The sequence below is a fragment of the Hypanus sabinus genome, chromosome 9 (assembly GCF_030144855.1).
Source record: "Hypanus sabinus isolate sHypSab1 chromosome 9, sHypSab1.hap1, whole genome shotgun sequence".
Classification (NCBI taxonomy): domain Eukaryota; kingdom Metazoa; phylum Chordata; class Chondrichthyes; order Myliobatiformes; family Dasyatidae; genus Hypanus; species Hypanus sabinus.
The window spans coordinates 35,886,739-35,899,717 of NC_082714.1; the positions used below are offsets into that span (position 1 = coordinate 35,886,739).

The window sequence follows — 12,979 nt, forward strand, 5'->3', positions numbered from 1 at the left end:
CCGGATGAACGAACATTATTCTTGTATATCACATGTTGGCAGGAATTTAATGTCAAATTAATCCAATTTTTTGCTTAAGGAGAAGTTATTGGTTATAACAGCAAAACAAACACATGTCTGCACTTTCTCTGCAGCTGCTACACTGTACTCCGCATTCGGTTTTAGTTTACTACCTCAATGTAGTTACATATTAATGACACTCTAAATGGGATACAAGCAAATTTTTCACTGTATCTCAATACATATGACAATAATAAACTAGTAAAAAAATAAACTATATATTTCTCCTCTCCCCGTATGGGTGGTGTGTATTTGTATTTTTCCCTCAATCTCAAGTCCTCTACCGGAGTCCTGGGAGCTTGAAGGTTCAGCACAGTATCTCTGCTGTTTCCAGTAGTGCACTCTTCTGAACCAAGATCTCAGATGTTGTTCCCGGGATTTGCAGGAGCCACTCTCCCAGCCCAGGTGTCACAGCTCCAAGTGCATCTATCACCACCGGGATTACTCCGGCTTTAATCTTCCACATGCTTTCTCTCTGCTCTCCTTAACCCTGGTATTTCTCCAGCTTCTCATATTCTTTCTAGCTGATGTTACTGTCACTCAGGATTGTCACATCTATTACCATTGCTTTCTTCTGTTCCTTGTGCAGTATTACTATGTCTGTTTGGTTGGCCACTACCTGCTTATCAGTCCGTTTTTGGAAGTCCCACAGGATCTCAGCTCTATCAGAAACAGTAACTACCAGTCTCATCAGAAATACAGACTGATTTATATGTATAGCCACCACAAGCAAACATGCATCACATTTGTATGTACAGTGTCTATAAAAGGTATTCACCCCCTTGGAAGTTTTCATGTTTTATTGTTTTACAGCATTGAATCACAGTGGATTTAATTTGGCCTTTTTGACACTGATCAACAGAAAAAGACTTTCGTGTCAAAGTGAAAACTGATCTCTAAAAAGTGATCTCAATTAATTAAAGTATAAAACATAAAATAATTGAATGCCTAAGTATACTCACCCCCTTCAAGTCAGTATTTAGTAGATGCGCCTTTGGCAGCAAATTCATCCTTGAGTCTGTGTGGATAGGTCTCTATCAGCTTTGCACATCTAGGCACTGCAATTTTTCCCCATTCTTCTTTACAAAACTGCTCAAGCTTTGTCAGATTGCATGGGGATCGTGAGTGAGCAGCCCTTTTCAAGTCTAGCCACAAATTCTCAATTGGATTGAGGTCTGGACTCTGACTTGGCCACACCAGGACATTAACTTTGTTGTTTTTAAGCCATTCCTGTGTAGCTTTGGCTTTATGCTTGGAGTTATTTTCTTGCATGAAAACAGATCTTCTCCTAAGTTGCAGTTCTCTTGCAGACTGCATCATGTTTTCCTCCAGGATTTCCCTGTAGTTTGCTGCATTCATTTTACCCTCTATCTTCACAAGCTTTCCAGGGCCTGCTACAGGGAAGCATTCCCACAGCATGATGCATCCATTCCCTTGCTTCACAGTAGGGATGGTGTACTTTTGATGAGGTGTGATGTTTGGCTTACCCCAAACATAGCATTTAGTCTGATGGCCAAAAAGCTCTGCCTAGTTTTGTCAGACCATAGAACCTTCTTCCAGCTGACTTCAGTCTCCTTCTGTCAAATCCTAGCCAAGGTTTCATGTCTGTTTTTTTTCAATAGTGGCTTTCTCTTTGCCACTCTCCGATAAAGCTGTGACTGGTGAAGCACCCGGGCAACAGCTGTTGAATACACAGTCTCTCCCATCTCAGCCACCGAAGCTTGTAACTCCTCCAGAGTTGTCATAGGTCTCTTGGTGGCCCCCCTCACTAGCCACCCTGTTACACAGTCATTCAGTTTTTGAGGATTGCTTGCAGATTTATAGCTGTGCCATATTCTTTCCATTTCTTGGTGATTGACTTAACTACTCCAAGGGATATTCAGTGACTTAGAAATTTTCTTGTAGCCATCTCCTAATGTATGCTTTTCAATAATCTTTTCACGGAGTTGCTTGGTGTGTTCTTTTTCCTTCTTGGTATAGTTTTTGCCAGGATACTGTCTCAGCAGCAGTTGGACCTTCTTCTTCCTTGAGTTTTTACAGCAGTTGGCATCCAGACTGTTGCATTGCTGCCATTTTCAGGATTTACTGTCCCTCATTGTCCATTCACTTGACTGCCTAAAGTCATCTTTCCACTCCCATCTCCCTTAAAAAACTAAACAACCATTTCCTCCCCTGATCTCTCTCCCCACATTCCAATAAACCTTTAACACTGTTCTCTACCGGTCCTATTTTGCACAATTTTTGTAGCATTTGTTGCCTTTCCTGTGCAAATTTCCTGCATGAAATAAGGATATGCTCTATTGTTTCAGTCTCCTGACACAGATTGCAAAAACCTGTCAGATGTTTATTTATGATGGCCAGAGTACCATTAAGGTTTGCTGTGCCCAATTATCAGTCTACTTAGAATTACTTGCTCCTTCTGCTTTACTCCCCTACTCCTTCCCATATCTACCCTGTTCTGAAATGTCTTCCTTTTATGGCTCTATCCCAATGCTGCTGCCACTGTTGATTTATTCTTCTCCACATTATGCTCTTCCCTTCTGATTTTGATAGTTTAATATTGACCTCTACAGATCCTTCTTTGACTGCTGCTTTTGCCAGCTTATCTGCTGTCTCATTTCCCATAATACCTGAATGTGCTGGAACCCACATGAATGTGATATTTTTGCCTTGCCTAGCCAGTCTTGAGTTTGCAAACAGGATTTCATAAAGCAGATCCATGTGTCCTCTAGCTGTACCCACCTTCATGCTTGCAAGGGCCAATACAGAATCGCTACATATCACAATATTATTACAATCAACCTGCTCACTCCATTCTAGTGCTAACAATATGGCAAACATTTCAACTGCATAAACACTCAAGCAATCCGGCATTCACTTGCTAATTTCCACTTGATAACTTGGCACAACAATTGCAGACCCTGTTGCACCCATTTCTGGATCCTTTGATTCATCTGTAAAAATCTGTACATCTTTATATTTACATTCCCTATACATATGATCAGTCTCCCTCCCTGCCATCCTATCACAGTTTGTAAGGAACCATGTACGAATATCGTTCCGGACCTATACAGGTCGTCGATCAATATTCCTACAGAAGGTCCCCCACAACACCCCAGCAGTTCCTCAGCCACCGCCACAGCCCTCTTCCTCCCCCGACCACCACCAGCAAAAGCTCTGAACTGAGAGCTTGATCTCCAACCCTCGCCTCCCAGCAGTTGGACCTTCCAGATACAGGTGTATTTTTAACACAGTCAATTGAAATACCTTAACTGCACATGGTGATCTCTGCTTAACTAATTACATGATTTCTAAAACCAATTGGCTGCACCAGTGATGACTTGGTGTGTTATATTAAAAGGGAGCAAATACTTATGCAATCAATTATTTTGTGCTTTAATTTATAATTAATTGAGATCACTTTGTAGAGACCTGTTCTCACTTTGACACAAAAAAGTCTGTTTCTGTTGATCTGTCAAAAAAAGCCAAATTAAATCCAGTGATTCAATGTTGTGAAATAAAACATGAGCGTTTCCAAGGGGCCTGAATACTTCTTATAGGCATGTACATACACACAGCACACACTCAGGCAAGTAGAGCAAAGCACTCTTGGTTCAACTGCATAATTGTCAGAACACACTGATGCCATCAGCAGTGTTTGAAAGCAACTGTCAGAAATATCAGAAATACATTACCGAACAAAAACACTGTCGCTCAAATGGTTCTTCAAAAAAATAAACAAAAGGCACTCTTTTTTCAAACTTCCTTTTTACAATCATTTGATGGATTGGACACAAGGCACAGATACCTCTATGAGTGACATTACTTGTTGCAGAAATGTGGTTGGTAATGTGCAAATGGGGTCAATAAGCATGAAATGATTTTTAAAAATTTGTCATGAAACTATTTTGGCCCTGAATAAGCTTTTACACAACAGATAGACAAAAGTAGCTATGAACCAAGTGCAGGTATATGGGCGTATTTGTAGATGGGTACTTAATGGCTCACATAAGAGCAAAATGGTGCCATTCTGCCCATCAAGTTTGTTCCATCATTTGACCATAGCTGATTTTTTTCCCCTCACCACCCCATTCTTTTGCTTTCTCCCAGTAACCTTTAACCCTTTACTAATCAGGCATCCATTAACCTTTCCTTTAAATATACCTAATGGTTTGGCCTCCACAGCCATCCGTGACAATGAATTCCACAGATTCACGTTCTCTGGCTAAAGAAATTCCTCCTCACCTCTGTTCTAAAGGGACGCCCTTCTAGTCTGAGGCTGGGCCCCCTGATCTCAGACTCTCCCACTAATGCAAACATCTGCTCCATGATCACTCTGTCTAGGCCTTTCAATATTTAACACAAACAGGATGATTTGAAGGGCCTGGTGCTGGGCTGCGGAAACTCTGCAGTACTCTGACCACCAGTAGCACACAATCAGTGCCTCAATAACTGTTGTAGTGGGCACTTACCTGCTAGAAAAGGAGCAAGAAGGAAAATATTAAAAGCCTGACAAAGCTGCCTGGTTACACTGTATATTCCAAAGTGTGCATGCAACTTCCTATATGTATTGCTTTAGTTTGGAAGGAGTGTAAGTTCGTAACTAAGTTCTCTTTGTTTATTTGAACTTCATGGAGTATTAATAAGATGAATTGCTCTCACTTAGTCCACTGCCATTGTGCTCCAAAGTGATGATGAGATGAGGCCTCCGCCGGGCAGTCGACCATGGATGTTGCGTGCTAGCTATCTCGGTATGCAAGCCTGGGTAGTACAATACGGACAGCAAGTTGTTGCCCAAACAGAAAGCTCCCCTCTTCACGCATCTGATGAACCCACAGGAACAGCAGAGGTGGACACAAATTAACACAAACAGCGGTGCAGTCAGCTTTGAACGCAACATAGGACTGCCTTAGGGGCTTCAACTCCGGAATTTCCCCTCAGAGTTTACTCCTGAGGCCTTCCCTATGAATGGTTAAAGCCACAAGGCACCAGTGGTTTGAGATTAGTTTTCCTTCTCGTAGATGAGCTGCCACCCACAGCTGATGAGCCCCATCTGCCTCAAGCGACTGGTTTTGAGGCGCCAAGAACTCGCCTTTGCCCTTTCTCCTGTCAGTAGAAACGGTTCCACACGGCTTAATAGCTAAGTTACACATGAAGGCCAGGAGCTGGACTTGGTTGTCAGAGCCTCAAATAGCTTCGGAGTACCCACTCTATAATAAAAAATACCCAGTACATGTCAACACTCTTCAACGCACTGGGTACCTACAATTTATGGTTAGAAGTTACCTTCAGAATCCAGCCTGATCTGCTGCACAAAGAAAATAAACTAAAGCAGTCCGACTTTCACTCTCCTTACACAACCCTCAGAGTACCACTTCTTCCACCGTGCCCCGATTTGTTGTAAATAGCTTTCGGTCTTGTATCGTAGTCTCATACCCATTATTTCAGTAAACACTTTGTTTTTATTGGGAAGCACAGTACATCCAGTACAAAAGTAAACTTTATTACATACACTGAAATTAGAAATCAAACTTTCAGAAAACACCTTTCAGCAGAGTATTCAAATAAAGATTCTTTTTAAAAAGCTGCATAAACTCCATCTGAATATAAATTCTCCATTGCTAGGGATAGCGAAACTTCACTGAACGGAGAGATAATCACAAAGCTTCAAGATAAAATCTGGAGGACTTGCCGCATGCGTTCAATCTTCTCTTGGCTGAACACAGTGGGATCATCTATTCAAGTGAAAACATATGAAAAGAATTACTTTTCTTCATATAGAATATATGAATTGTGCTTAATAGATACTTATTTCACTCTGTCACTCAGTGACTCCCTTTCTCTTCTGGTTCTAAGGATATCTGGAAACAGGGCAATGATTCTGTACAGGTTTTATACACAGTGAGCTGCTGGCAAACTAGTATAAATAGAGAGTGAAGAGAATAAACAAAGTAAGAGGAAGAATAGAAAAATGGAAGAAAAAGGAGAAATGAAGGAAAGCACAAAGGGAAAGAAGAGAAGGGAATGGAGAAGGGAAGGATGTGGGAGGAGAGAAGAGGAAAGGGAGTGAATGATGGGGAAGAGGAATGAGAGGGAGAAAGATGGATAAAGAGAAAGAAAAGACGGAGGGAAAGAAGGAATGAGGGAGGATAGTGGAAGAGGAAAGATATGGAGTGAGTAAAGGTGGACAGAAATGTAGATGATAAATAAAAGACACTAGCAAAGGAGAACACAGTCCATGGGAATAAAAAAGATGCATTTATATAGCTCCATTCCTGTTCAATGTGCCAAAGGTTCATTTGAAGTGTTTTTACTGTAGTAATATATGGAGCACAGTAGTCAATATGCACAGCACGGACCCAGAAACAGCAAAAGCAAAATGATCATGGCCAGATATTCTGTTTGACAATGCTTTCTAGTAGTAATCTTTTAAGCATCTTCACTTCTGAAATTATACTGAAACTGTCTGTAATAATTGGATGTAAAGAGCTATAATCATAGAATTTTAAGTTTACTACTTGTCATAATGCTTTTGTCAATGTAATCATATATGTATAATGTATATTTCACAATAAAGCCTTGAACTTAATGCAGTCATATTCCATGAAGCTGTGCATTTTCCTGAGGCTGAGCAACACTAAACCTGCTGTCTATCAGTCACTACAACTTCCCAATAAAGCTTGAAATGTTATTTCATAGCCTATGAATAATTGCATAAACCTCTTAAGGTCTCCCTCTGCAGGTGCCATGTGAGGTGTAATCAAATTGTCACACACGTTCTGAGTGATTACAACTCAGAATGACTCTAATCCCCAGCTTCCACTTGCATGCGTGCTTGCAAAGCCATGCTGAATGCAAAGTTCCAAAATTGTGGGCCAAGGTTTGCAGATCTCATGGATTGTCAAAGATTGGAGCAGAGCTGCTGGAATTCCCCATTCACAAGGGATAACTTCCCTCAGATTACATGCCTGGTTAGTCTTGGCACAGGCTCAGCACGCCCAGACATTTGAAAGGCACAGCAGAAACTTACAATTAAGATAAATCAGATTTTAATCAATCATTTTGTCTTATTTTATTATTCTCAATTATTTATATTATTTTCAGTGCTTTCTTATAACTTTTAAAGTAAATTTTAATTATAGTCATAGACATATCATTACAGGAACAGGCCTCAACACAACACATTCTTCCTGCTGAAGATACCTATCTAACAAAGTCCCTTTTGCCCGCATTTGGCCCATATCTTTTTTATTCTCTCTTAACCATTTATCTGTCCAAGCATTGTAATTGAACCCACTTCTACTACTATCTCTGGCAGCTTGTTTCAAATACCACCATTCTCCATGTGAAGATCTTTAAACCTTTCTCCTTGCACCTTAAACCTATGTCCTTCAGTTTTAGATTTATCCATCTGGAAAAAAGTCTGTGACTATCAACCCCATCTATGTTTTGAATATTTTAACAGTTTGTCTGCTTTGTAGATAGTTTTGAAAGGATTTTGCTATGTACACTGCCTTGAAAAACTACTCAGCCCCCACAAATATTTCCATATCTTACTATATCATTTCTTAAATCTGAAATATATAGAAGGATTTTTTAGCTAATCTACAAAACATTATGTGTACATGGCTCTACAATCTCTAAGACCTCAGACAAACAGGTATTTATGGAGGTGTAGATTGAAAGAAGCCCTGGCTAAAAAAAAAATCCTATATTTGAAATATATTGAAGGATTTTTCAGCTAAGCTACAACACATTTTGTGTTCATAGCTCCACAGTTTCTTAGGCCTTGCACAAAACAGGTAATTATGGAAGAGTAAACATGAGGAAATCTGCAGATGCTGGAAATTCAAACACACACAGAAAATCCTGGTGAAACACAGCAGGCCATGCAGCATCTATAGGGAGAAGCACTGTTGATGTTTCGGGCTGACACCTTTCATCAGGACTAACTGAAAGGAAAGATACTAAGAGATTTGAAGTAGTGGGGGGAGGGGGAAATGCAAAATGATAGGAGAAGACCGGAGGGGGTGGGATGAAGCTAAGAGCTGGAAAGGTGATTGGCAAAAGGGATACAGAGCTGGAGAAGGGAAAGGATCATGGGACGGGAGGCCTAGGGAGAAAGAAAGGGGGAGGGGGGAGCACCAGAGGAAGATGGAGAACAGGCAGAGTGATGGGCAGAGACAGAGAGAAAAAAACAACTAAATATGTCAGGGATGGGGTAAGAAGGGGGGGGGGGCATTAATGTAAGTTAGAGAAGTCAATGTTCAAGTCATCAGGTTGGAGGCTACCCAGCCAGTATATAACGTGTTGTTCCTCCAACCTGAGTGTGGCTTCATCTTGACAGTAGAGGAGGCCATGGATAGATATATCAGAATGGGAATGGGACGTGGAATTAAAATGTGTAGCCATTGGGAGATCCTGCTTTCTCTGGCGGACAGAGCGTAGGTGTTCAGCGAAACACTCTCCCAGTCTGCGTCGGGTCTCACCAATATATAAAAAGCCACACCGGGAGCACCGGATGCAGTATACCACACCAGCCGACTCACAGGTGAAGTGTCGCCTCACCTGGAAGGACTGTCTGGGGCCCTGAATGGTGGTGAGGGAGGAAGTTTAAGGGCAGGTGCAGCACTTGTTCCGTTTACAAGGATAAGTGCCAGGAGGGAGATTGGTGGGAAGGGATGGGGGGGGGGGGGGGGGGGAAACGAGTGGACAAGGGAGTCATGTAAGGAGTGATCCCTGTGAAAAGCAGAAGTAGGGGGAGGGAAAGATGTGCTTGGTGGTGGGATCCCGTTGGAGGTGGCGGAAGTTACGGAGAATTATACGTTGGACCTGGAGGCTGGTGGGGTGGTAGGTGAGGACAAGGGGAACCCTATCAGGAGTGGGGTGGCGGGCAGATGGGGTGAGGGCAGATGTGCGGGAAATGGGAGAGATGCATTTGAGAGCAGAGTTGATGGTGGAAGAAGGGAAGCCCCTTTATTTAAAAAAGGAAGACATCTCCTTCATCCTGGAATGAAAAGCCTCATCCTAAGAGCAGATGCAGCAGAGACAGAGGAATTGTGAGAGGGGGATAGCATTTTTGCAAGAGACAAGGTGGGAAGAGGAATAGTCCGGGTAGCTGTCAGAGTCTGTAGGCTTATAGTAGATTATGAAAGTAGATTATGGAAGAGTGGCAAGAAAGAAGCCCAGGCTAAAAAGTTTCCTAAATTTGAAATATATTGAAGGATTTTTGAGCTAATCTACAAAACATTGCGTGTCATATCAAAAATAAAACTTCCAAGACGTCAACAATTTACTAAAAATTTAAAACCAAAATTGTGAGGCTGAAAAAGTATCCATCCCCTGTGTAATCACTACACTAACTTTCCTCAGGTGCAATACAATATATTACCTTACCAACACACCCAATTTGTTGATGTGGAAACGTGGGAGATCAACCATTTTCCATGAATTCGTAAGAATAAATAAGACGAAAGATCATTCAAAGTAAGTCAGGGAAATGATAATAAAGAAGCACAGATCTGGGGAAGGCACTCAACATAACTCAGAAACCAGTGCAGTCCACTGTGAAAAAGTGGATAAAATATAAAACCACAGCCACACTGCTTCGCTCAGACCATTCCTCTAGACTTAGTCGCTGGTGAAGAATGGCACTTGTAAGAGAGGCTACTGTGACACCAACTGTAACTCTGAGTGAGTTGTAGAAGTCCGTGGCTGCAAGTGGAGATGAAGTTCATGGCTCCACAATCTCTAAAGCCTTACACAAAGCAGACATTTATGGAAGAGTAACAAGAAAGAAGCCATGGCTGAAAAAAAGCATATCCTTGCCTATAAAGACATTGCAAAGCGTCACTTAGTAGACAGGCCTTGTGGTTGGATGAGACTAAAGTGGAGCTTTTTGGCCTTAACACTAAGCAGTACGTGCAGTGTAAATCTAATATTGTGCTTCAGCTATCCCTACTATAAAGTATGGTGGAGGTAACATCGTACTGTTGAGATGCTTTTCAAAAGGTCAGGATTGATGGGAAATTGAATACTGCTAGCTATAAAGAGATCCTGGATAAAAACCAGCTAGCCTCTATCAGAAAGTTTAAGCTGGAGAAGAAGTTTGTCATTTAGCAGAACATAACCCAAAACACCAGAGCAACCATGGAATGGCTTCAAATGAAGAAAATTGATGCCCTTGAGTGGCCCTGTCAGAGCCCTGACATTAACTTTTTCAAACATTTCTGGCAAGACCTGAAGGTTGCTGTCCACTGCCACTTCCCAAGTAACCTGGAACAGCTTGAGCAATTTTGCACTGAGGAATGGGCAAATCTATCGCATTGTGCAAAGCTAGCAGAGACTTGTCCAAAAAGACCACTGGCTGTAATAGCTGTGAGAGATGGTTCAACTAAGTACTGAGCAAAGTGGGATAGATACTTTTGACCTACTACCATTTCAGTTTTTGAACTTTTAGTTTTTCATGCTTTCCAATTTTCCCTCTTTTTTGGGCTCTACAGTGGGAAAAAAAGGGAGCTTGTGATGCACAAATAAAAAATTCTAAGTTAAATCAATCAAAATCCCTGGTTGTAATACTCATTTATGTGAACAAAGGATTGGGGACTGAATACTTCTACAAGGCCCTGTATAAAGGCTTTCAGGGAGGTTCAAGAACAGGGCATTCTCTGGTTCATTAAAAAGTAATCTTTTAAGATTCACAGCTTCTCTTGGAAACTCTCAGCCAACATAATCATCCTTACAGATCCAGACCCGCCAAGTTTAGCCCAACAGGAAAAATGAGTAGTTGACACCATGTAACAAAATCTAGGCTGTTCATCGAATATTTACCTGTAGAGTCAGATTCCTTAATCAGTGCCTCCGTTTTCTGAATGGTTAGATCGCGAGCATTTCCTTTCAGTCCTTCCAAATAACCCAGAAGCAGAGTAAAGTGCTCATCAGAAATCTAAAACAGATGAGAAACCAGTCAGTAAATGAGCAGTGTCAAAGGAGTTCCATAACCACGACCACAAAATGCTCCCTATAAAAGTATTCTTAACTTACATTTTCATAAATTATCAAAGGGCATTATTGGGCGAGTACATTGATAATAATTATTTCGATGTTCCAAGTATGAAATTCCAAGAAACATGAGGTTAATATTTCCTGGCCACTTATTAAGCTATTGGAACTCCACAATTTGTTTATTGACCCCATTCTCTCTACCCAACACTTCAACAAAAACATATCGTCAAATTCAGCCCTCAATATTGGTCATCTACTTAAGACCATAAGATATAGGTGCAGAATTAGGCCATTTAACCCATTGAGTTTGCTCCGCCATTTCATCATGGCTGATCCATTTTTCCTCTCAACTCCAATCTCTTGCCTTCCACCCCATCCTCCGTCCCATATCCCTTCATGCCCTGACCAATCATGAATCTATCGACCTCTGCCTTAAAATATACATAAAGGCCTCCACAGCTGCCTGTAGCAATGAATTCAACAGATTCACTACTCTCTGGCTAAAAAAATTCCTCCTCATCCCTGTTCTAAAAGGACACTCCTCTATTTAGAGTCTCTGTCCTCGGGACTTGGACAATCCCACCACAGGACACACCTTTCCACATCCACTCTATCAAGACCATTCGATAAGAATACAGGACCAAGGCCATCAACTTCATTTGACAGGTCGTTTAACCCCAAAATCACTTTCATGATTCTCCTTTGAATCCTCTCCAGTTTCAGCACTTCCTTTCTAAGAGAACAGGCCCAAAAGAACATAAGTACTCCATCAGGCCTCACCATTGCTTCATAAAGTCTCAACATTAATTCCTTATTTTTATATTCTAGTCCTCTCGAAATGAATTCTAACATCACATTTGCCTTCTGCACCACAGACTCAAACTGGAAATTAACCTTTAGAGAATCCTGCACAAGGACTCTCAAATCCCTTTGCACCTCATATTTTCATATTTTCTCTCCATTTAGAAAATAATCAACCCTTTAATTTCTTCAACCAAAGTGCAGGATCATATACTTCCCAACTCTGTATTCTATTTGCCTCTTCTTTGCCCATTCTGCTAATCTGTCGAAGTCTTCTCTAGCCTCCCTATTTCCACAAAACTACCTGCCCTGCCACCTCTCTTTGTATCATCTCAACTTGGCAACAAAGCCATCAATTCCAACAGCCAAATCATTGACATATTACGTAAAAAGAATTGGTCCCAACACAGATCCCTGTGGAGCACTACTAGTCATTGGCAGCCAGCCAGAAACTGCCCCCTTTATTCACACACTTTACCTTCTGCCAGTTTGCCACAGCTTTATCCATGCTACAATCTTTCCTGTAATACCAGGGGCTCATAGCTTGTTAAGCAGCCTCATGTGTGGCACCTTGTAAAAGGCCTTCTGAACATCCAAGTACACAACATCAATCAATTCTCCTTTGTGTATCCTGCTTGTTATTTCTTCAAAGAATTCCAACAGATTTGTCAGATAAGATTTTCCCTTGAGGAAACCATGCTGACCACGGCCAATTTTATCATGTGCCGCCAAGTACCTTAAATCAAATCATTAACAATTGACTCCAACATCTTCCCAACCACTGAGGTCAGTCTAACTGGTCTATAATTTCCCTTCTTGAAGAGTGGATGACACTTGCAATTTTCCAGTCTTCTGGAACCATTCCAGAATCCAATGGTTCTTGAAAGTTCATTACTAATGCCTCCACAATATCTTTAGCCAACTCTTTCAGAACCCTGGGGTGAATACCATCTGGCCCAGGTGACTGAACTACCTTCAGACCTCTCAGTTTCCCAAGACCCATCTCTCTTGTAATGGTAACTTCACACATTTCATGACCCCTGACACCTGCAACTTCCACCATACTGCTGGTCTCTTCCACAGTGAAGATTGATACAAAATACTTACTCAGTTC

The 12,979-nt window shown here is 41.4% G+C and overlaps 1 protein-coding gene across 7 annotated transcripts in view; it reads right to left on the bottom strand.

The window, feature by feature from the left end:
- Positions 1–5,544: 5,544 nt before the first annotated feature.
- LOC132399255 (uncharacterized protein C7orf50 homolog) overlaps positions 5,545–12,979 on the bottom strand; it is a 393,915-nt gene continuing 386,480 nt past the window's right edge. For all 7 annotated transcript variants that reach the window (XM_059979465.1, XM_059979468.1, XM_059979470.1 and 4 more), the window contains exons 4-5: positions 10,891–11,005; positions 5,545–5,795 (exon numbers count right to left, since the gene is read on the bottom strand). In XM_059979465.1, the coding sequence (XP_059835448.1) occupies positions 5,728–5,795; positions 10,891–11,005 (183 nt within the window). In that variant the 3' untranslated portion in view covers positions 5,545–5,727. The remainder of the gene's footprint in view (positions 5,796–10,890; positions 11,006–12,979) is intronic.